The sequence below is a fragment of the Oryx dammah genome, unplaced genomic scaffold (assembly GCF_014754425.2).
Source record: "Oryx dammah isolate SB20612 unplaced genomic scaffold, SCBI_Odam_1.1 HiC_scaffold_21, whole genome shotgun sequence".
Taxonomy (NCBI): Eukaryota; Metazoa; Chordata; class Mammalia; order Artiodactyla; family Bovidae; genus Oryx; species Oryx dammah.
The window spans coordinates 14,081,222-14,107,006 of NW_024070205.1; the positions used below are offsets into that span (position 1 = coordinate 14,081,222).

Genomic DNA, 25,785 nt, shown 5'->3' on the forward strand with positions numbered 1-25,785 from the left:
GAGGCTCTTGGTTGCCAGGTTGTTCATATTTTTCACCTGATTAGTTGCCAACTGCCACATCATTTTCTTGGGTTTCAGTTACTGCCTCTGAAATACCTAGTAAATGCGACTCTTTCCTTCCCAGAGGAAACAAGTAAAGGTGTTTTCTTTAGAGTCTCAATACATGTTACATACAGAAAGATGACCATCTGTTCTGTCTTCCTCCAGAACTCCATGAACCTGCCTGCTCCTCAGCTCCAGGACACTTCTCCACCTAATCACCTACCCCTGCTTCCTTACATGCAGGGCATCCAGGGACTCTTCTATGTTCCTCTCTTCTCTGCAGCTGCAACTACACAGGCTGACTCCAGGTAGACTCTCGAGCAATTTATTTGGGATTTATTCTCTTCGGAGCTTCCTGACAGTGCTTATCATGTTATTATTATCACTAGTGTTTTATAGGTTACAAATATGGTTAAATGAGGCCATGGGTTCATGGGGGGGGGGCAAAAAATAACATAACTTACTGTTTAAACATTTTTCTAATGCCCATAGATCTGTGATGATTAAAGGAATGCACTCAGCATAGTGCCTGGAATGTAATAAGCACTCTCTAGGGGTGACCTATATTATTATGACTATAATTAATATTATTATTCCCACAATAAGCAGTTTAACCCTTTACCTTTAAATGGTTTTACTGCGATGTGAAAATAAGAAAATATGACAAATACAGGGCAATTGTAAATATTTGAGAATCTCACAAAGCCTTTATTTACTAGCCTGAGTTCATTCTCCCTTAGGTATTTATTTGTAAAGGTGGGACTCACCAAAATACCCCACAGGAGAAGGACATCCCAAGGACCTATAATAAAAGCAAAATCATAGGTTCTCTCTGGCGTAGGAGGACCTCCAGGCTCACTGATTTCCATTTTCCTGGGACTCTATTTGGCTTATTATATGTGTCCCTTATTTTATTTAAGCTTCACGGCAGTCCTGTGAGTTAATTGCTATGCCTGTTATCACATGAAGAAAGTCTCAGAGAAGTTACAGAAAGTTTCCAACTAGCTAAAGGCAGAGTACTCATTTAAATCCAGATCTCCGAGATCCTAAAGCCCCATCATAGCATGCTGCTTTTGGTTATCTCAACACAGATGGACGCTAAATACATATTTGTTTTAGGAAAAAATTTTAAAACGTTGCTGGAATATTTTGACTAAAATACATCACTAAATAAAAATAGTAAGTTAGTATTTATTGGTATGTTTTACTTAGCAGCAGCAGCAAACACAGTAACTTTGAGATAGGTACTATCATTCTCCTCTTTTTCAGATGAGGAAACTGAAAGAGAAAGACTGTGTAACTTATGTAACATCCCCTGGCTGGGATATGGGTCATGGTCCCAGGGCCTGGAGTCTTTACTGTACAGTTCTGCTTGTGCTGGATACTTTGATTTTGCCCCTCCAGATCAATTTTCTGCCCTTCTCCATTAGGCTCTGCATCCAGGGATGCTGACCTTTAATAACTGCTTCCCTAGGGGCTTCATGGTCTCCCAGCTTTCAGTTAGACTGGGTGAAATGAAAAGCATGAAGAAGGATTCTCCAGGCTTTATCCTCCATGGCTGCAGTTTGCCAGTCAGAGGATCTCAACCTTGATCTCCCTGGGGGCTGGTCCAAGCTCTCTCCCTTATCGTTGCTGGACTCTCAGTGCTTCACCATTGCCTGTTGGCTGTGCTTAGCCCTGACCACACCTTGGTAGTCTGTTATTCACTAAACTTTCTTTTGCCCCTGCTGAGTGAGCCATCTCTTTTCTGCTCAGATAATTACTGATATCCTGCTTCTTTAATCATTCTTAGAATAAAAATTCTGGGATGACTTCCCTCTCTCCTTGTTGCTGTAAGAAAGTTGATGGTAAACTCCCAGAGCACGCTGGCTTCAGCAGTGGCTGGGACAGTCTTGCCTACAAAGGAGGAGAACTGAGATTCCGAACACCTTGGACTTTTACCACCCTGCCACTTATTCAAAGAAAAGTAGATAGCATTTTCAGTGCCTTTCCAATCCCCTCTAAAGTAGAGGGTAGTCAGTTTAGATCAGATGCCCAAGTCTATTGTGCTGGGTACTATTTGAGGAGAGTGAAAAATCTGGCTTAAAACTCAACATTCAAAAAACTAAGATCATGGCATCTGGTCCCATCACTTCATGGCAAATACATGGGGAAACAATGGAAACAGTGACAGACTTTATTTTCTTGGGCTCCAAAATCACTGTGGATGGTGACTGCAGCCTTGAAAGTAAAAGACACTTGCTCCTTGGAAGAAAAGCAATGACCAACCTAGGCAGCATATTAAAAAGCAGAGACATTACTTTACCAACAAAGTTCTATATAGTCAAAGCTACGATTTTTCCAGTTGTCATGTAAGGATGTGAAAGCTGGACCATAAAGAAGGCTGTGCACTGAAGAATTGAATCTTTTGAACTGGTTGTTGGACAAGACTCTTGAGAGTCCCTTGGACTGCAAGGAGATCAAACTAGTCAATTCTAAAGAAAATCAGTCCTGAATATTCATTGAAAGGACTGATGCTGAAGTTCCAATACTTTGGCCACCTGATGCAAAGAGCCTACTATTGGAAAAAGATCCTGATGCTGGGGAAGATTGAAGGCAGGAGAAGGGGATGACAGAGGATGAGATGGTTGGATGGCATCACGGACTCAATGGACATGAGTCTGAGCAAACACTAGGAGTTGGTGATAGACAGGGAAGCCTGCATGCTGCAGTCCATGGGGTCACAAAGAGTTGGACACAACTGAGCGACTGAACGACAACAACTATTGAAATTTCCCTATTTGCTTAATCTCATGTGGCTCTATCCTATCTTCAATGAAGAAACTTCAAAGATCTTGTTTTCCCAGTGTTCAGTGTGCTGACTAGCATCAGGTAGCTCAACATGTGCTGAACAAATGAATCAGGATGGAATCTCTGATGTGTCACTTTACTGTTAAAACTGCATCATCTGATAAAAACAAAAGAGGAAATCAGAACCAAGATTCACCACGGTTATGGGTGCAGTTACATGATAAAGAATGTATATGTTCCCTATGTTCAGACATTTACAGCCAGCAGTAGTTTAACCCTGAGCAAGATGGTCTGCCTCCCTATGCCTCTTCCCCTCATCTGTGAAATAGAGGTGATGTTCATGGTCTCTTTTTTAAAAACTTATTTTTTTATTGAAGGATAATTGCTTTACAGAATTTTGCTGTTTTCTGTCAAACCTCAATCTCAATCAGCCATAGATATACATATATTCCCTCCCTTTTGAACCTCCCTCCCATCTCCTGCCCCATCCCACCCCTCTAGGTTGATACAGAGGCTGTGTTTCATGGTGTCTTTCTTATAGGCAGTAGTAAGGATTAAGTGAAATGAAACGAAGTAAAATAAAATTCAGCTCTTGCTTAGAGGCCATAGCAAGCACCCAATCATTCTGATCTGGTATCATTTTCTTAATCCCACAGCATATTTTCTTATGCTTAGACCAAAGAAACGAGTTACAGGAGTCTTTCATGTCTGATAGAAAATCAAGAGGAATATGTCTATGCCAAACAGAGTAGCACAGGGCACCACTCCAGAAGAAAGCCCTGGGTATTAAAAAGGAATGTTGGAATTAAAACATCCTACACTGACAACCTGCAAGTTATATGATAGGATAGTCATTAAGATATATTCTCATGGGACTTCTAAATAGCATCATTGACCTCTTTCAAAAATGTAAATTTCTTGACAATTATTTATTTAATAAAATTTATTTCTGCTATAACATTGTCAGCTAGCCAGCATTACTTAGGAGTGGGGAATAAGAGCAATCTACAAGTGTGGGATGTAGAGGGAGAGGTTTGGGGGCGGGGGTTGGAAACGGAGATTTTGGAAGACATCAGCTGGAAGAGGTGGAGGGCAAGGTCTGGGAAACCGAACAAGTGAATTACCCACTGGATGATGGATCTTTTGTGTTAGGTTCTTGGACACAAGAATGTAACATCTGTGGGTAACTTTGAGATTTCCAACTTGGACTTCAACCTAGGAAGCATTAATTGGATCACTGACAATCACCCAGTTTACAAAGAAATGAAAGACTTAGACTGTTCAGTTCCTTCACTGTCTTCAAAGGTGAATTAAGTACATCTTTGAGATGTGCCTTAACTTGTATTGCCAAAGAGTAATACCACACAATGATTTATATACCCCTGATGCTCAGCCAAATACTTCCTTTTCTTTGGTTTCTCTTTTATGTTAAATAAAGATGAAAGATACCTAGATCTTCTCCAAAAAAATGAACAGGAAGAAAGAAGAAAACTTCAAGTAATCTCGAGAGAGTTGACACAAAATATAACCTGCTCATTTAGGAAACTGATGAACTGGGTTAGAAGGATAAAGCATAATACTCAACAGATTCCTTTGGAAACAAAAGATGAAACAAATCACTCTATTAAAATGAAAGGACTCAGTATGTGTATGACTTCACCACAGTTCTTATACCTATTAAGTGTGCAGACATCGTTATAGCATCTAAGTTCCTTAGAGTTTAGAATATTTACATAATAGGAGAATCTGGAACAATTAGAAAAGGGAAACGGTTAAATTACATGCTAAAATTTTTGCAAATCCAATTTTAACATTGTCATTCTGCTTTTTGTTTAAAAAAAAAAATCATTTACTTTGGTGGCTTTAAGGAATATATTGGCTTATGGGGCTCCAGAAACCCCTTCAGAATATCTCTTTTACACACATCAAAAAAAGAACCATCTCTCCAGCCTCTTCCCAGACTGTCCCACTCAAACTTATTTCCCAGCAACAACAACGAACCATCTGGTTTCTAACAAACACAGTGGCACAATTTCCCTACTTTGAAAGCAAAATAACAACACTATAAGGATTAAAGCAATACTAGTTAACATTTATTGGGCACTTACCCTATATTGGAACTTGGGAGGAACATTTCATATGCATTATCTCATTTAATATGATAACAACTTCCTGAAATGTATAATTCTACTATCCCCATTTTACATTTACATATCCCCATTTATCCTTTCTTTTACAAAGAAAACTGGGACTTACAGAGACCATGTCACCAAAAAATACAGAATTCTTATCAGTTAGGAAGACTTCCTTGATAGCTCAGTTGGTAAAGAATCTGCCTGCAATGCAGGAGACTCCAGTTCAATTTCTGGGTCAGGAAGATCCACAGGAGAAGGAATAGGCTACCCACTCCAGCATTCTGGCCTGGAGAATCCCATGGACTGTATATAGTCCATGGAGTCACAAAGAGTTGGACATGACTGAATGACTTTCACTTTCACTTTTCACTTTTATAAGTTAGGATGCGTTTATTAGTAAGGTACTGTAATGTTCAACTCTAATTGGCTTAAACAAAAAGATTACTTCCCTAATTCTTGGACTCAGAGGTAGGATGGTCTGAATGTTGACTTAATCCAAAGGCTCTGGACTTCCTTAGCTCTTTAATCCCCCTCATATTTATTTCAAGCTCAGACTTGTATGAAGATGCCTGCACCAAACTTGGGATTTACATCCATGCAGGACAATATCCAGAAAGTATCTTTTCCAAGATACCCTTAGCTAAGTCTCTTTTGAGATTTAATGACCTTTCATGAACCAACTGAAAGGGGGATTGGAATTGCTATGGTTGACATAAACATTAAAGTCCATTCCTGTTGGCATCAAACTCCAGCTTATAAAAATGGGCAGTTTTAGTAATGCTTTTATCTAGTCCTCTTCTGCCTAGCTGAACTTAAAGATCAGAGTATCAACTGATAATCTAAGAGAAAAAGACTATTAACATAGTAGTGGGTTAAATTTCTGTGATATATCTACATCCATACAATTTTCTGTAATTTATTCCAAAATTTTTAAACTGTTATTCCTATAAATTATTTGGTAATTTGGACCATAAAGAAGGCTGAGTGCAGAAGTATTGATGCTTTTGAACTGTGGCGCTGGAGAAGACACCTGAGAGCATCCTTTGGACTGCAAGATCAAACCAGTCAATCCTAAAGGAAATCAACCCTGAATATTCATTGGAAGGACTGATGCTGAAGCTGAAGCTCCAATACTTTGGCCACCTGATGTGAAGAACTGGAAAGCACCCTGATGCTGGGAAAGATTGAAAGCACAAGGGGAAGAGGGCAACAGAGGATGAGACGGTTGGATGGCATCACCAACTCAAAGGACATGAGTTTGAGCAAACTCCAGGAGATAGTGAAGGACAGGGAAGACTGGTGTGCTGCAGTCCATGGGGTCACAAAGAGTTGGACACAACTGAGTGACTGAAAAACAGAATTCTTTCTTAGGACTACGCATCACCCCATTTGTTTAATAAGAAAGTCTGTACCTCTGTAGGGCTTATAATCTTCATTTAAGACAACAGTATTTTCAATTTTTCATAAATCAATTTTCTCTGAGTGTATGAATATAAATTATCACACTAATGGGACAGACAAGGTTATAGTCTAGCTCTGGGACCCAATCCTAATAATGTCCTATGTTTGTCATCATTTAATCACTAAATCATGTCTGACTCTTTATGACCCCATGTTTTGTAGCTCGCCAGGCTCCTCTGTCCATGGGATTTCCCAAGAAGATTCTGGAGTGGGTTGCCATTTCCTTCCAAAGGATCTTCCGGACCCAGGGGTTGAACCTGTGTCTCCTATACTGGCAGGTGGATGTTTTACCACTGAGCCACAAGAGAAACCCAACAATAAAGTTCTAAGATTCTCCCTAGAAGTTTCAGTTCAGTTGCTCAGTCATGTCCGACTCTTTGCAATCCCATGGACTGTAGAACCACCAGGCCTCCCTGTCCATCACCAACTCCTGGAGTTTACTCAACTCATGTCCATTGAGTCAGTGATGCCATCCAACCATCTCATCCTCTGTCATCCTCTTCTCCTGCCTTCAAACTTTCCCAGCATCAGGGTCTTTTCCTCTGAGTCAGTTCTTTGCATCAGGTGGCCAAAGTATTGGAGTTTCAGCTTTAACATCAGTCCTTCCAATGAATATTCAGGACTGATTTCCTTTAGGATGGACTGGTTGGACCTCCTTGCAGTCCAAGGGACTCACAAGAGTCTTCTCCAACACCACAGTTCTAAAGCATCAATTCTTCGGTGCTGAGCTTTCTTTATACTCCGACTCACATCCATACACGACTACTGGAAAAATCATAGCCTAGACTAGACAGACCTTTGTTGGCAAAGGTCTAGAAGTTTATCCAATTTGTTTTGAGAATCTCCAAGTTATGCCTGCCGGTTCAGCCAGCTGCTCTTTCAAACGCACTAGGTGCCCGCTGACTGTGGCCATGACTCTTCTCACCTCTCCTCTTCTGTAGTAGCTTCTGCTGGGAACCACCCTGTCCTCTGGGCATGGTATACTCTGTTGCCATCCGTGCCCCATCTGTCTGCACTGAATGCCACTACCACTCCCCCAAAAGCCTCATAACCCCCTAAGTGGGTGGTATCCTCACTGATATAAGAGAGAGTGATGCTCTTCTCCACTATGCCCTACTTCATGCTAATGATATTGACTGTACCCCAGAGTCTTACATAATCCCAGGTTAAAAACAACTCCAAACGTTGCCATTCCCATCATTAGGGTCAAGCACAAGGTCAAGGGACAAGAAACTTAGTTCCAGAGAGAGACACCTTGCACTCTTCTCCAACTTCAGGCTCCCAAACTCTCATGCAGATGTTTATTCAAATAACTGTTAAGGTCTCTCCCTGTAGTTGTCAGACCTGCCCAGGCTCTTCTGAATAGCTACAGTGGACACGGAGGGACACTTCCCTCATAGCGTCCCTCAAAGCTCAGGGGCGCTTCCCTCATAGCTCAGTCAGTAAAGGAAATCTGGGTTCAATTCCTGGGTCAGGAAGATCCCCTGGAGAAGGAAATGGCAACCCACTCCAGTATTCTTGCCTGGACAATCCCATGACAGAAGAGCCTAGCAGGCTACAGTCCATGGGGTTTCAGAGTCAGACATGAGTTAGTAAACCACTACAATGGACACAATACAGACTCAAGTCATAGTTTCCTCCAAAGGCTGTTTCTTACAAGAAAATTTGTTTACACTAAAGTAATATTCCATGTTTGTATATCATATATTAATAAAAAATATTTTAACTAAATTATTTATTCTAGAAACTTGCAATGTGCCATTAGTTCCTGCATGATCTAATAGGAACTCTTTAGTTATAAGAGAACATAGTGAACCATTTCTTTCAAGACAAGGAAGTCCCATGAAATGAACAGAACTTGTTTATTGACTATATTCCCTGTGCTGTCCATTATATCCTTAAAACTTATTTATTTTACGCTTATTAGTTTGTACCTTTTAAATCCCTTCACCTATTTTGCCCTCTCCCCATCCATTCCCCTCTGGTAATTACAAATTTGTTCTCTGTGGGTCCATTTCTATTTTGTTACATCTGTCCGTTTATATTATTTTTTTTAGATTCCACATATAAGTAAAAATATATGGTATTTGTCTTTCTCTGTCTTATTTGACTAAGCATAATATGCTCCAGATATTTTATATATATCTGGAGCATATCTATATCTATAGATATAGAGCATATCTATAGCCAAATTTTTATAAATATAAATTTATATATAATATATATTATATATATATGTAAAATCCTGTGTTACAAAGAAAAAAACCCATCTTTTTAGCTCATATCAGAAACTTAAGTGTTTACCACATATTAGATCACAAAAAAAGAGGAAAATAACACACACACATCCACATGTATGTATGTATATAAACATATATATGAGTATGTGTGTATATATCTGTGGATATATATTTATGTATGTGTGTTTATATAAACACATACAATACAGTTAATCATGCTGTTATTCTTCCATAGTTGAAAACTGTTCATTAAGAAAAGTTTTAATACTAATTGCAGTAATGACAAACAAAAAAATAAAATTTGTATAGATACCCTGACCACATCAAATCAAACATGAATTATGCAAATGTAATATCTTATCTTTTTTCTGGCATGTTCCTAGAAACTTACCTGGGAGCCAAATAAGTAAACAAAATTTTATCATCACAGGTAGGGTCAAAGCAAGGTAACAGAAAGAGAGACTCATGACAATTATACATATCTCAAATACAATTTTAGAAACTACAAAGATTTTCTTAATATATACATTATAGACTATCATAAAAATTTTTAGATAAGTATATAGTTATTGGGCAATAGTTTTTATTTTTTATTTTAGAGATCAAACTCCATTAGAATAACTAACTTCTTATATTCTAGTTTAGTGAACAAATGTAAAATGAGTCAAGGAAGAGTCAAATCAAGCCTCATTTTACCAGTTATCCAAAAGCTTTACATGAGAAATACAAACTAACCTTACTAAACAATAAAAACTACAAAAATTTTCAAGTTCCACTACATGAATTTTAAATAAATGTATACTCAAATCTAAATAATTTATCAGTATAGCATAACACTGTCTAGAAATTAATACCAGATAAACCTATGCTTCAGCACATCAGTTTAATGCCTTTATTAACATGTGGCCCAGGAGGAAAAACCTTTTTGCTTGAATTGTTCTTGAAATCAAAACTGATACAATTAGGTTTGCCCAACTGATGTTGATAAGGTAGTGAATAATAAAGTAGACCCACTTTATTAAACTGACCTCATTAACTTGTTTTTTGTCGAGATGGAACACTTGACCAGAACTTGTAGAGGCAATTTCTTCATAGACTCTGTATCCAATATGGCTTCTGTCATCACAATCTCCAGTAAGCACAAATACCACCTACAGTTTTAAAAAAAAGAAGATAATTTAAAGGATTTGGGGAAATCACCATATGGTTATTGAGCACGTACTGTATATTAACATACTGCCAGGCAAGTAGGAGATATGTGTATGTATATATATGTGTGTGTGTGTGTATCTTCCTGAGTCACACAATTTACAGGTGATCTTAAAGTTAATCTTACAAAAGAGGTAAAGTTTATTTTGTCATCTTTGAATCAAACCTTGGAAATCTGACTTGTTTTGGCCACAGTTCAGTTCAGTTCAGTAGCTCAGTCGTGTCCGACTCTTTGCAACCCTATGAATCGCAGCACGCCAGGCCTCCCTGTCCATCACCAACTCCCGGAGTTCACCGAAACTCATGTGCATCGAGTCAGTGATGCCATCCAGCCATCTCATCCTCTGTCGTCTCCTTCTCCTCCTGCCCCCAATCCCTCCCAGCATTAGGGTCTTTTCCAATGAGTCAACTCTTCGCATGAGGTGGCCAAAGTATTGGAGTTTCAGCCTCAGCAACAGTACTTCCAATGAACACCCAGGACTGGTCTCCTTTAGGATGGACTGGTTGGATCGCCTCGCAGTTTTGGCCATAAGAACAAGGCAAAATGCACATTCTATTGGTTCCAAACTGACACTCAAGCTGCTGCTGCTGCTAAGTCACTTCAGTCATGTCCGACTCTGTGTAGCTCCATAGACAGAAGCCCACCAGGCTCCCCCATCCCTGGGATTCTCCAGGCAAGAACACTGGAGTGGGTTGCCATTTAGTCCTTCAATGCATGAAAATGAAAAGTGAAAGTGAAGTCACTCAGTCATGTCCAACTGGTAGCGACCCCATGGTCTGCAGTCCACCAGGCTCCTCCATCCATGGGATTTTCTAGGCAAGAGCACTGGAGTGGGGTGCCATTACCTTGTGTATTTCCATTTGATCTCTTAGTGTTTCTGCCTTTGTCATGACAAGATCATACCTAAACTAGATTACTGGTCTCAGAAAGAGGTGGAGAAACTTGCAAGGAAGAGCCAAGTCACCCAGAGCTCAGCTGAGATAAGCCAAAACCAAACTATGCCTAGATACACAAGTGAGCAAGCAAAGCCTAGGGCAACTGAGCCCGACAAACATGTGAGAAATACATGACTATTGTTTTAAGTCACTGAGAGTTAGAACAGCTTGTTACTCAGCAATAGCTAACTGATACAATGAGTAATTGACTCAGACAAGATTTCACATAGGAGGTGACATTGGAAATACAGGCTTTTCTGTTAGGGCTGTGCTTTTGTCAGTTATATGGATAAGACAATAACAAATATCTTAATTAAACCCTAATCATTTCTTTTCCATATTGTGAAACAATGCATTTACATTCTATGTACAAATATCACATATCTATTTACATTAAATCACACATACATACATATTGGAGGCCTTATATATGGATCCATAATTGTAGTTATTGTTATTTGCCACACACGGGATAGTGAGAGGGGAGGCAATCTCTTACATGCTGTATTTCTTACAGCTGCGTTCAGATGGAAAATTGGGGGGGGTGGGGGGTTGACTCCTACTCACCTGTGACTGTTTCTGTTGGATAAGCTGCAGCACCTCATGAGTGAGTCGATAATCCTTGGATCGCGCATCAGTGAAAACATAGATGAAAGACCCAGGAAGGGAAATTTCCAAGGCAATTTTTATAGCTCCGATACTCATTTCTGGACAGTCACCACCACCCTGTTGAGAAACAGTGAGAAAAATCCTATTATTTCACTAGCATAAAAGAGACAGTTATGACAAATTGCCTTAGAAGCTCAAGAAACAAGAAAGTTCTCTTCATTTCTATTTTCTGTCCGTTTGCCACTAGATTAACCACTTTGGTTACAAGGAGATGGAAAAGACATAAAGTGACGTGAAGACAAAAAAAAAACTGTACTTTTGGTTAAATAAAAAATTCACCCCAGACACACAAAATAGAAATTGTTATATACTTTGTAATTAAATATTGATCAACTCCCATTCTCATACATGACTATTTCATACATCTCCTCTTCTCTTATTCTGACTCTTATTTGATGACCTTCCCTCTATTGTACTGGGAAGATAGACACAATCAATAGAGAACTGTCATAAACTCCCACTCCAACACCTATTAACCTACAGTAATAGTAGCTACATGCCCTGCCTTCATGGTGAAGGAATCATTTCACTCGCAGCTAAGGCTAACTTCTCACCTGTGCCTAATCAAGGACACAGTTCCTGTGACCACCCCTTCTCTCCATTCCATTGTCAAAATTTTTCTTTTTACTGGATCATTTTCACCAGCAAACAAACAGACTGGTTTATCTCCTATACTCCAAGTTTCTGCTCTGATGTGACCAATTAGAGAAAACCTCCATGACCACCTTATGTAAAGTACAGCCCCTTGGTAACTCTTTTCACTCTGCTTCATTTTTACTACTAACACATAATCTCTGTGTTTTATTTGCTACTGTATTAGGCTCAAAATGGGCTTCTTATATGGTGCTGGCAGTGAAGAATCCACCTGTCAATACTGGAGATGCAAGAGATGGTTCAAACTCAGAGTCGGTAAGATCCCAGGAGGAGGGCATGGCAACCTATTCCAGTATTCTTGCCTGGAAAATTCCATAGACAGAGGAGACTGATGGGCTATTATCAGTGGGGTTGCAAATAGTCAGACTCAACTGAGCACACACTACTACTGGGCTCAATATATCGTCCTAAAAAAAACAGCCCTTGTCCTAAGAGGAATTCCTGCCACATATATTTCCTTCAAGCACATATGAATTTAAAGATAGAACTCAGCATGCTGTGTTTACAGTGTTATACATTATATTTTAAATTTAGGACTATATCCTACTTATATTATCATGTCATCAATGTTTTTTTCAAAATCACAGCTTTTAATGATTGTGAAATATTCTGTCTACATCCCATAATTTAGTCAGGCATTTCTCTACTGTTGAACATTAATGTTCTTTCAAATCTTCCTCTATTTTAAAGATATAAATACAAATCTATCACAGTATGATTATATCTATAATATATATTATATATTATAGTAATTTTATATATATTTTTTCCTCATGTTTCCTTAGCAGATATCCATAACTATAGGGCCAAGGAAATGAACTTTTAACCAGTATGTTTTGAGCAATGAGTAAGTGCTTAAACACCCTGCTAGGACTCAGGCACACAAAGATGAAGAAGCCAAAGCATCTTGTACTTAAGCAGCTCATGCCTACAAAAGGCAATCAAATAAACAGCAGAGCAGATTGGGAACATTTTGGGGTGGGAGGGCTTGTGAGTCCACAGTCCACCAGAACCCAGTAAGAGTGAGCTCTTCCTCAAAATGAAAAGAATTACTTGATAAGGTTTTATTCTAAACTCTGGAAATGCTATTTGATTCTCCTACTGTGGCTTTCCCTAGAGTCCAAACAGTCTCTAATTTTGATACAGATACACTGAGCACCAGAGGCCTTAACAGGGTCATACAAAACCAAGCATTAAAATTGTTCACCCTTTAGTCTGGACCACCTGAAGAATCTTTTCTTGCACTAGATCCCACTCAGTGCTTTTAGCTTTTAAACATCATCAATGGAATGCGTTGGAAGCAAGCACCAACTGTTACAAATTACTTCTGAAACTGAGACACACTTTAAAATGTCACACATCAAAAATCACATCATTAAATAGTAGGGGGCTGGACGCTGTGGTGACTTTTGAGAAGATAACAGCTATCAACAGCTATTCCAGAAATTTTATTGAGTTAGCAGGTCCTTCTGTTTTTGCAGTAAATGTTTCCTATCCTCTGTTACTGAAAATAATGCATTTTCACAGCGTCTAGTTTAACAAGTAATACTGTTCTCAAAAACTTGTATATATGTATCTTCAGACTGTACCTACCTCCCAAATTTCAATTTTCTATTTACAATTGCTTTTTAGATATCTACTTCTAGATGTTTTACAGGTATCTACAATTCAGTGCATCTACTATGGAACGCTTTATATTTTCTTCAACCATATCATCCCTATTTTGGGTATTGCCTGCCTAGAGGTTTAGTTCAAATCTTGAGTCACCTCTGACCCCTCCCCCGCCTTCCTTCACCTAATCAGTGGCCAAACCATTTTCCTTCTATATCCATTATGAATTTGTCCCCTCCCTTCCCCTTTACTTCCTACAATTCACTCTTCTTATCATTAATTGTATTACAAGTATAGCCTCCTATCTAATCTTCTGCTCTTCCGACCACCAAATTTTATATTTCCTGAAGTAAAGAGCTGCCTAGATCACATTCCTACTAAAATCTTTCATTAACTACTGTGTTGGATCAAATTCTCTCTCTAGCTTTCTATCTCCTGATGCTCCCTCTTCAAAAACTGCTTCCTTGGTAACTAGACTTACCACGATCATCATCGTGAAATGTAGAGAAATATTAAATCACTATATTTTGTAACAGGAATTGTGTCGTAGATCACTTACATTTCAGAAACAAACGAACTCATAGAAAAATCAGATTGTGGTTACTAGAGGCAGAGGGTGGAGAAGGCAATGGCACCCCACTCCAGTACTCTTGCCTGGAGAATCCCAGGGACGGGGGAGCCTGGTGGGCTGCCGTCTATGGGGTCGCACAGAGTCGGACACGACTGAAGCAACTTAGCAGCAGCAGAGGCAGAGGCAGGGGGGAGGGGAACATAATGAAGGCAGTCAAAAGGTACCACCTTGCAGTTATAACTAAAATAAGTACTAGGAATGTAGGTACAACATGGCAAATATAATCAACAGTGCTGTATATTATATATGAAGGTTGTTGAGAGTAAACTTAGTTCTCATCACAGGGGAAAACAGTTTTTTTATTTCTCTGGTTTTCTATCTCTTTGTGACTCTTTGCAACCCCATGGGGGGCAGCCTGCCAGGCTCTTCTGTCCATGTAATTCTCTAGGCGAGAATACTGGAGTGAATTGCCATCCCCTTCTCCAGGGATTGAACCCAGGTCTCCTGCATTGCAGGCAGATTCTTTACCACTGAGTCACCAGGGAAGCCCCTATACAGTGCTGTATGTCATAATAATTATACCTCAATAAAAATGGAGGGAAAAAATTGCTTCTTTTAATCTATTTTCTATTCTTTAATTATGCCCCTTGCTTCACACCTTAATTCCTTTAGTATTTTCACTTAAATACTCTTTCTACTGTTCTATCTCAACCATCAAACATTCCTCACTGATGTATGCATGTCTAAAATCTCCCATTTTCCATAAGCTCTTTGATGGTAGTAATGGTGTGCTAAATCCTGAGCCCTCAGATCATAGCATTTGCTGACATACAGTAATGGCTGAGTAAATATTTGTCAGATTGAACTATTTGCCTTCCAAGTTCGAGATAATATACCTTCCTCTCTTGAAAATGTTCTCTTTTTCTCCCATTCAGATGTACTTCCTCACTCACTCTTCAGATGGACTCTAATTTGTTTTCTTTAATAATGTACCACATTTTCCATAGCAGAACAGTTATGGGGAGGGGTGGATTATTGCATATAGCAAATGCCCTTGAATGAGCATTTGTGTACTAGGAAAGTGGGAAATAGCTACTGGGCAGATTGGTAACTTTAGTATGTTGGCTAGGAATAATTTATACTTTTAGCCAACTTTGCATATGCTGCTAAGTCACTTCAGTCATGTCCGACTCTGTGCGACCCCATAGACGGCAGCCCACCAGGCTCCCCCATCCTTGAGATTCTCCAGGCTTTGCATATAGGTAATGAATATCCTGGACTGCTCAAAAATTTATTAGATTCCTATTGTACTTTCAGGCTTCCCTGATAGCTCAGTTGGTAAAGAATCTGCCTGCAATGCAGGAGACCCCAGTTTAATACCTGGGTCAGAAAGATCCACTGGAAAAGGGATAGGCTACCCACTCCAGTATTCTAGGGTGTCCCCTGTGGCTCAACTGGTAAAGAATGCATCTGCAATGCAGGAGACCTGAGTTCGATCCCTGGGTTGGGAAGATCTCCTGGAGAAGCGAACAGCTACCCACTCCAGTATACCCACTCCAGTATTCTGGCCTGGAGAATTCCATGGACTGTGTAGTCCATGGGGTCACAAAGAGTCAGACATGACTGAACAACTTTCATTGTATTTTCACAAGCTTAAGCAAAAAAAAGGAAAGAAAGAAAGAAATTTCTCAGTTGTACTTGATATTGTGTACCTGAGTGTAAATCACTATATAAATTATCCATTTCACAGCATTTGTTAAGTGGCCAAGTACACAACAATGCTGTGTGGTAAATAACTCTAGGAGAGATGATTTTTTTTTTTTTTTTTCTGTCATCTAGTATCAGTGGCCTAGGAGAAGTCATCTGTCGGTGGGCCAAAAATCAGAATAGCTAAGTCATCTCCAGAGACACATACTAGGAATGGCAAGAATGATGAAAATGCTGTCCAGTTACTGAGTGAAGAACAATCTCTGAGCCACCTGACTTGCATTCAAATTTATCCTAAGAGGACCTCAGGATGTTCATCCCTCAGCATCATCCAGGAGTAGACTCTAGAGACTACTAGAATCCTTGGAAGTTTGCCTATCTCATTGTACAAGCAGGTTCCTGAAAAGTTTCTTTTTTCCAAAAGAAGTTAAAATGTTACAGCTTTAGAAAAGCCTCTAATACTTGAGTCTAATTTTCTAATCATTTTAAATCATAAATAACCACTAAAATCAGCTATAAATGGAAGACTTTGGTTCTGTGCTATCTATTATCATAACTTCCCTGGTGACTCAGATGTTAAAACATCTGCCTACATTGCAGGAGACCGGGGTTCAATCCCTGGGTCAGGAAGATCTCCTGGAGATGGAAATGGCAACCCACTGCAGCATTCTTGCCTGGAAAATCCCACGGACGGAGGAACCTGGCAGGCTACAGTCCATGGGGTTGCAAGAGTTGGACATGACTGAGCAACTTCACTTTTACTTTCTTTTCATTATCATAACCACTAACCAGCCATATGTAACTGAGCACTGAAAATACAGTTAATGAAACTAAGGAACTGAATGTTTCAATTAATTTAAATTTATAAACTAAAGAAGCATTAATTCTTTATCCTAATGAGATGGTAAAATGATAACATTTTAAATATAATAGATTACATAGATGATTAAAATTATTTTCAACTTTTTTTTTAATTACCTATGTGGCTCACATTCTATTTTTGTTGGAGAGCACTGTTTCAGAGTAATATGTTTGGTTTAGTTATGTAGGCTGCATTCTAGACTATTATTTGTAATGTTGTTGCTTTGATCTAAAAGTCTTCCATGAGCTTTGCCTTTAAGAAAAAGTTCAGTTCAGTCGCTCAGTCGTGCCGACTCTTTGTGACCCCGTGAATCGCAGTACGCCAGGCCTCCCTGTTGATCACCAGAAACAAAATTCAAGCTGCTTTAATTTACTAAGGGTTAGGAATCAAGCTAAAATCTACTCCAGAAATCTGTAAATCATTTGCTTCATTTAACATATATGTGTTTTATATACACAAGGTTTATAACTAAAATTTGTATATATTTATATAAATGTATAAAATATCTCAGAAACGTAACTCACAGGATTGCTAATGCTGCTGCTGCTGCTAAGTCGCTTCAGTCGTGTCCAACTCTGTGCGACCCCATAGACTGCAGCCTACCAGGCTCCTCTGCCTGTTTCCCAAATAATTAACTGATCTTCTGATCATTAAATGTAGCTAAAAGGCAGATTTGTCAGAACGGGACTAGAGAGAACCATTGTCAAAAGGTCCAAGGTCCATGCTTATAAATAAGCCGCACAAGTCATATACTTAGGTTAATTTGTGTCCAACTCATGTATAAACTTTAAAATTAGGGTAATGGGATTGTGACTGAACTATAAAAACAAACTGTTTTAAGTTTCTAGTTCCAAACTTGAAAGGTAGTCCTTTAAAAGTCTTAATGTTTTCGGTTTTTACCTGTATAACAAGTAAAAATCTAAAGTAATATTCTACAAAACATTTACAATGGAGAAATTTAGAACTGATGAACCTAAACCTATGAAAAGTCTCATTAATTTAACCGATACTTCTGTTGGTAATAAGACACTCTGCTTGTATTAACTCAGTGGATATCAACTCTGCACCAAGCACTGAGACAGCATATATGAATATGCATTGTAGTTTCTAAAACTAACTCCCCTAAATCTACCTTCACCCCATTTTCTCTCTCTCCCCTTCCCCCCCGCCATCCTCCACCCCTTCCCAACATCATAAGGTCAAATTTTATATTTATATATAAAAACAAACACAGCATCACATATAAACCTGCATACATACATGAAAATCAAAGTTGTGATGGATAGAAAGTTGCATAATGTGTTGAATTGCATAATTCCCTAAATATATGTAAGAAGGGCCTGACTCTGTTAAGGTTGTGTTTTTATTTAAACTCTGACACATAACTAATTTGTATTAGTAGGTTCATTCATCATTTTGTCTTTATAATTCTACTGATAGCTACAATTGATCACGTTGCCAAAGACACGAAGACAGAAAAAAATCAGAAGCATGCGGCCTTTCACAGGAAATTGCTCGTGAGATTAAAGGGGAAAAGAAAACTGTAACTTCAGAAATACAGTGATAATTATGTTCAGAAAATAAATTCTTGTCAAAAAAGATTAAATAAAAATGAATAGAAATCCTATCAGTAAAGGGAGTAATAAAACAGATTACCATGCAGTCTTTTCTAAATACAAAACAGTGTGGAAGTAGTCCTGGAATAAACTGAACCTTTAAACCCTGACAGGAGTTAAAGAAAAATCAAGTCTCTGCCCAAAACCTAATGGGAAAATGCTCATCAAACAAAGGACCAGAGAAGGAAGAAGATTAATCTCAAAGTGGGCCTTTGCCCATGCCTTATTATTTCTCTTCCAGACCATTTCAATTCTATTCTCATCATCTATTTTCAATGGATTAGTGTTTGTACCAATTGTTTTCCAGTTATGCCTAACTCTAAGCAACCAAAAAAAATGAAACATTTTTGGCAGGTTCATTTCTGAGTCCAAAAGACTGCCCATTGGCGTTACAACATTTACCCTTATTCTAACATCGCTACCATTTACTAAGCCTAGTTTCAGAGTGCAATTGTATTCCTTTCATATGGAACACCCGTGGTTTTGAATGTCTTATTTGTACAATTTTCCCTTTATGTATAAAATTTTGGAATGAAACTCCATTATAAACTGTACAAAAGTTTACAACCCTCAGTTCACTTTCTAAAAATACAGTTGTACAATTCTATAACCAAGAAAACAGAATGTACATGTGGAAACCATTAAATTACATCAAATTTAATTTAAAGCTGCTTCCAAGCAAGTATGAAATAAATCAGAATGACTGTAGAATCCTAATGCATCAGTGACATTTGGTCTTCATCACTTATAGAAAATATGGCAGGGATGTACTAAGAGACAGAATATTTCAGAGTCCAGACTTCAAATCCCCATAATCAAAAAAAGAAGATGCCACATTCCAGACAGTCCACCATGCTGCCTTTACTAGGCTGAAGAAGATGGAATCCAAACCAAGGCATCAAAGAACAGCTGACTCAGTTCCAGGAATGCCGAAGCTTAAAAACGACAACCGTTTCCAGGCTTTCAGGTTATCACTCATCAGTAGTAAGGGTCTAACTCTTCTGAAACTGACCTTTCCATTTATTGGAACTTATTTCATGTTGAGCCTTAAGAGGATATTCAGTTCACTTGCATTGAAACAATATTAACGCATATATATGGAATCTAAAAAATGGTACTAACGAACCTATTTGCAGGGCAGGAATTGAGACACAGACGTAGAGAACAGGCTTGTGGACAAGAGGGGTAAGGAGAGGGTGGGATGAATCGAGAGAGTAGCATTGAAATAGCTACGCCAGCATGGGTCAACAGGTAACTAGTACGAAGTTGCCTATAACACAGGGAGCGCAGCCTGGCACTCTGTGATGATCTAGAGGGGTGGGATAGGGGAGTGTGGTGGGACAGGCTCAAAAAGGAGGAAATATATGAGTACTAATGGCTGATTGGTGTTGTGGTATGGCAGAAATCAATACAACATTGTAAAGCACTTAGCTCCTCCAATTAAAAATAAACTTAACAATTTTTTTAAAGAATGTATATACCAGGCACTTGATTAATAAATCAGAGAATACTGTACCTTCATACTTTAAAATGTTTCAAAAGCTTCATAATGTCCATGAATTATAATAGACCATGGTCCTTTCACGTCTTCCCAGGTGGCGCTAGTGGAAAAGAACCCGCCTGCCAATCCAGGAGACATAAGAGGCCTGAGTTCAAGCCCTGGATCAGGAAGGTCCCCTGGAGGAGAACATGGCAACCCACTCCAGTATTCTTGCCTGGAGAGTCCACTGACAGGAGCCTGGTGGGCTATAATCCATGGGGTTGCAAAGAGTCAGACATGACTGAAGTGACTCAGCGTGACACACGTGGCCGTTTCAAGAGGGAAACAGCATGTAAGCAACCAAGCACGACAAAAATACCACCACAGAGCTTCCCGTGATCAGGAGACATATAGATGTGTTCAGGGTTAACTCTAGGTGAAAATGGAAAGCTGTAAATGGAAAACAGTAGCTTGGAATTCTCAGAATACACTTCAGTAATTCTCCTCTTCCCTGATACTTAGAGAATTCCCTCCTTTGTCAAGCATTCTGTACCTTTCTATTGGGACCTTGTTCCCATCAGATTAAGACACTGCCCTGGTTCCTGGTTGGAACAGGACATCCCAGGCAGCTTCAGTGGTAAAGAATCCGCCTATCGTTGCAGGAGATACTGGTTCCGTTCCTGGGTCAGGAAGATCCCCTGGAGAAGGGAAAGGCTACCCTTTCCAGCATTTTTGCCTGGAAAATCCCAAGAACGGAGGAGCCTGGCAGCCTACAGTCCATGATGTGACAGAGACAGACAAGACTGACTGGCTAAGCATCCATGCACTGGTCTCCTAGCAGATGGGTCTCCTGTTTGCTCAGTGAGAAGGAGCCAGAGGGGGACAGGGGCACCGTCAAAGGCCACTGTAGCTAATCGTCTTTGCTTATCTAAGGACTAAGCTTTCACCTTGCTTGCACTTCCTCAGGAAGGCTTTCTTTCTCCCTGTCTTCTCTCTGCTATGACCCTTTTCTACCTTTGGACTTCCCTGGTGGCTCAGATGCTAAGAGCGTCTGCCTACAATGCGGGAGACCAGAGTTTGATCCCTGGGTTGGGAAGATCCCCTGGAGGAGGAAATGGCAACCCACTCCAGTACTCTTACCTTGAAAATCCCATGGACGGAGGAGCCATGGATGGATGCTACAGTCCATGGGGTCGCAAAGAGTCGGACACGACTGAGCCCCTTCACTTTCACTTTTCTCTACCATTCCTCTGAATTCCTCAGGCTCTCCTTGCCCACTAAAATCTTTCTCTTCCTTTCTGTTCCAGCACTCACATATGGATTTTATGTTTCCAGCATAACTGATATTACCGTTGTTTCTGAGCAACTGAGGAAGTTGTACTGTTGTGATTCTTTTGACTTAAGGTGATAAAAATATATTTATACTGTGTATATTAGATCTTGACAAAAAATTATCAATAGAACATACTTTTATTAATAAAATCATTATAATGTATCAATATTGCATTTATATGGAAGCTGAGATAGACAAGTCATTATTCTTAGAACTAGTAAGTAGTCACTAAGCAAGACTGGTGAACTAAGATCTAGATCATCTCAAAGGAAGAGACTAATACATATAGACAGTAGCTACCTGGGGAGTGTGTTTTTCTTTAAATCAACATGAATATAGAAGAATGGAGACTTAATTTAAAGTTTATATATGGAAACCTGAGGGGCTTAGCTGGTCACTGGACCAGTAATCGACAGTGGGATAGGCCTGCCCAAGAAAGTCCATATCAGCCTCGAACACCAACAGAAGGTCCCAGACATTGCACACAGGAGCCCCAGGTATTGTTTGGTGAGAAAGGCCAGTGCTATCAAATCTCTAACTGATGTTAGAGATGCCTTGGGTACTGATAAGTTTCTGGAAGGGCTCCAAACAGCTGACAGGTTAACTGAGCAAATAATACTCAAAGTCAATACCAAAACCAAGATTCCACAATTGTTGAGACTTTCTCAAGACCTAAGAAGAAAAAAGATGGCTTCTTGAGAACTGCTTCTGATCAAGTTGGATTGAGATGATTAACTCTTTACTTTGATTAAAGAAATTAATTTTTACTTTACAAATCTTTAATTTTCCATTTTGTTGAAAGTGAGGTTTATAGTTTTTTCTCTAGGAGTCTAGGCTTTAGATAAAAAAAAATTCTCCCAAGAAAATCATTTTTTCTCCATCCTTACCAACACCCCAAAACAGACAAAATCAGGTATAGTACTTATTGTGGGGAATAGAACAATCCTTTGGTTGGCTTAATAGCATGAATGGAATAAATCCAGGCATCACAGGTCAGTAGACTCTTAAAAATGTTATTTTTTCACATGTATTTATAATATTTTACTCCACAATGACTCATGCATTTACACTTAAGAATGTATCCCTATGTGCGCACTCCCAAAAGAACATCAAGAAGTGCCCCGTCGCAATCCACCCCCAAGCCATGTTAAGTATCTGCGTATTCTGCTTTGAAAAAGCAATCCAACAGTCAGAACACCCTGCTATACTCTCTTGTCCTTTGAAGTTCATGCAAAAGATCATTAAGAAATCAGCCAGCTATTTGCTTCTGAACACGGTACTCGGATGAAAGGCTAGAAAGAGCCAATTATTCTCACTGAGTGCCCATCTTTAGTCCCCATCCTACTTCCTAGAGATATAGGATTGTTTGTCCCTCAGAAAAATGTAGTTCTCTGACAGAAAACTCCAGCAGCAAACTGAAGTTTTAATAGATGCTTCAATCAGGCCCAAAGAAGCCTAACTCTAACAATAAAAATAATCAAAACCAGCTATGAACACAACTGCAGTATAAACATTACCTTTCAATCTCTTAAAATGCACTCTGCTCTTGTGTCTCTCCAAGGTGACTGTGAGGTTCCACTTAAATAAGCTTACCACATTAAATAGCAAGAAAACATGCTGAGCAAAGGAAGTGATTTTCAATTTACGGTTAACTGTGTCATTTGCTGCTCAGTAACGGTAGGTGAGCCAATTACTCAAAGTGATTGATGTAGAAGAGGAATTTTATTTTCTTTAGGTAAAACTGTTTCATTGAGAATGAGGCAGCCCTGCACCTACATCTGTCTTTAATTCTCTACTTTCCTACTTTGAAGTAAAATACAAAGAGAAATGAAATATATGTTAATTTGATTAGCTTAGTTAGGTTACTTAAACCAATATTTAAAAGAAAAGTAGCAAAGTGAGAAAGGACACTGGCTCGGACATTAAACACTTCCACTTTTGAGACTGCTCTTGCTACTTGCCAGTCTGACGACCTGAGGAAAACATATTATCTAATACCTCAAAGCCTCAGTCTCTGAATTTGTAAAAAGGAAGATTAATAGTTGTGTGGGTTTGAATTGAGAAGATGACTTTAATAAAACACATGTAAAATCTTTCACAAGGCACACGTTCCATAACTGTTGTCCCTTCATGGTGGAATTACTTAGATAACTGTTATCCCTTTATGGTAAAATTACTTGGATAGTAGAATTACTTGGTGACTATCTTTTCTGAAAGACTACTGGAGTACCAGAGACAGTAGTAGTAAGAATAGCAACAATAACATTTACCAAGCTCTTACTTTCAATCAGATGGTGTTCTACTATTCTTGTAGCTTTTGCACATATCATGAGTTGCATGCATTTGACTCTTGTCACTTTCTTCCCTAAATTAAACATGTCATTCCTCCTGTAAAAGTGTGTATATATACACTAATAAATATGCATTTATAAGAAAGGCATATTAAGAAAACTTAAATGGAAATAAAAACTGCTTTCTTCAGTCGAATCACATCCAACACCAAACATAAAAATCACACCTTTTATAACTCTACATTATATCTGTGTGTGTGTGTGTGTGTGTGCACTCAGTTATGTCTGATTCTTTGTGATACCCCTTGGACTGTAGCCTGCCAGGCTCCCTTGTCCATGTGGTTTTGCACGCAAGCATACAGGAGTTGGTTGCCATTCCCTTCTCCAGGGGATCTTTCTGACCAGGGATTGAACCTGTGTCCCCTGAGGCTCTAGCATTACAGGAGGATTCTTTACCCAGTGAGCCATCAGGAAGCTCACATTATTCTATGCTAACATATGATCCTTTCCCTCTTCTGGTTCTAGTCAATTTCTTTTCACTTTCTTAAATTTTTGGTTATATATGAGTTTTGCTTTTTAATTCATATAGAAGACTTCTATAAATTTAGAAATGAAAAGGACACTTAAACATAGTAGCATGATTTGGAATACTTGAGATTAAATAAAATGTATACTGAATTGGCATCATAAATCAGCATTATCTCATCCTCAGTTTTAATAGTTTTTGCCTATCTGGCCATGGTTTTTCATAGTCTATGTTGGCAGTTAATTTTAACATCAACTGTTCCCATACTACAGTAGAATATTTTTTCCCTTAATTTCAGTTTGTCTATTTACTCTTCTGTTCCAGTTAAAGAATGCCAATAATTGTACTGAACTCTAATTCATAACTCTATCTTGTTACTTTGTGACAATGCTAGTCCACATATTTTTACTTATTCTTGCTTACATTAAGGTCAATTTTGTTTTTTCAGAAAGAAACTGAGAGGTAGGAACATTTAATACAATTCATACAGTACATTTATAATGGGTTTTTAGCACAGATAAATTGTGCTAGTAGATTCAATCTGCTTTTCTCTTAAGGAGAAAAATATAAAAACACAAGGGCCTCCATGGTGCTGTGCTCAGTCACTCAGTCATGTCCAAATCTTTGTGGGCCCATGGAATTCTCCAGGTGGACCCCACCAGGCTCCTCTGCCCATGGGATTTTCCAGGCAAGAATACTAGAGTAGAGTGCTACTTTATACTCAAGATAATCTTCCCAACCCACAGTGCACACTCATCTCTTGCATCTCCAGTACTGACAGAGGATTCTTAACCACTAGCACCACCTGGGAAGTCCAAGAGTCTTCATATTTAACACGAAAAATGTTGACATAGTAAAGGTAAACCTTAGTGGGCTTCCCAAGTTATTTAAAAAAAAAAAAAACAAACAAATTTGTTTGACATCAAAAAAAATTTGATGGGCAATTTTATTAAAAGACATCTCGAAAAATTAAATTTTATGTGAAGTATTTCAATTCTGGGGATCAATAGTAGAAATATCTTACTTTTTTACATTTAAAATGTTTGACTAATATGCTTTTTTCTGTATAAAATATTTGAATAAAAGAGTATCATTGAAAGCATATCATTATCCAATGTGATACACCACATTAACAAATTGAAAGATAAAAACCATCTCAATAGATGCAGAGAAAACCTTTGACAAAATTCAACATCCATTTATTTTTTCATTTTTTTCAACATCCATTTATGATAAAAACCCTCCAGAAAGCAGGCACAGAAGGAGCATACCTCAACATAATAAAAGCCATATATGATAAACCCACAGCAAACATTATCCTCAATGGTGAAAAATTGAAAGCATTTCCCCTAAAGTCAAGAACAAGACAAGGGTGCCCACTCTCACCACTACTATTCAACATACTTTTGGAAGTTTTAGCCACAGCAATCAGAGAAGAAAAAGAAATAAAAGGAATCCAGATTGGAAAAGAAGTAAAACTCTATTTGCAGATGATATGATCCTCTACATAGAAAACCCTAAAGACACCACCAGAAAACTACTAGAGCTAATCAATGAATACAGTAAAGTTTCAGGATATAAAATTAACACACAGAAATCCCTTGCACTAACAATGAGAAAACAGAAAGAGAAGTTAAGGAAACAATTCCATT

General features: G+C 38.7%; 1 protein-coding gene across 1 annotated transcript in view; it reads right to left on the minus strand.

The window, feature by feature from the left end:
* HMCN1 (hemicentin 1) overlaps positions 1-25,785 on the minus strand; it is a 551,984-nt gene that overhangs the window by 392,756 nt on the left and 133,443 nt on the right. Inside the window, exons 3-4 of the mRNA XM_040263800.1 lie at positions 11,381-11,539; positions 9,697-9,819 (exon numbers count right to left, since the gene is read on the minus strand). Coding sequence (XP_040119734.1) covers positions 9,697-9,819; positions 11,381-11,539 — 282 coding nt within the window. The remainder of the gene's footprint in view (positions 1-9,696; positions 9,820-11,380; positions 11,540-25,785) is intronic.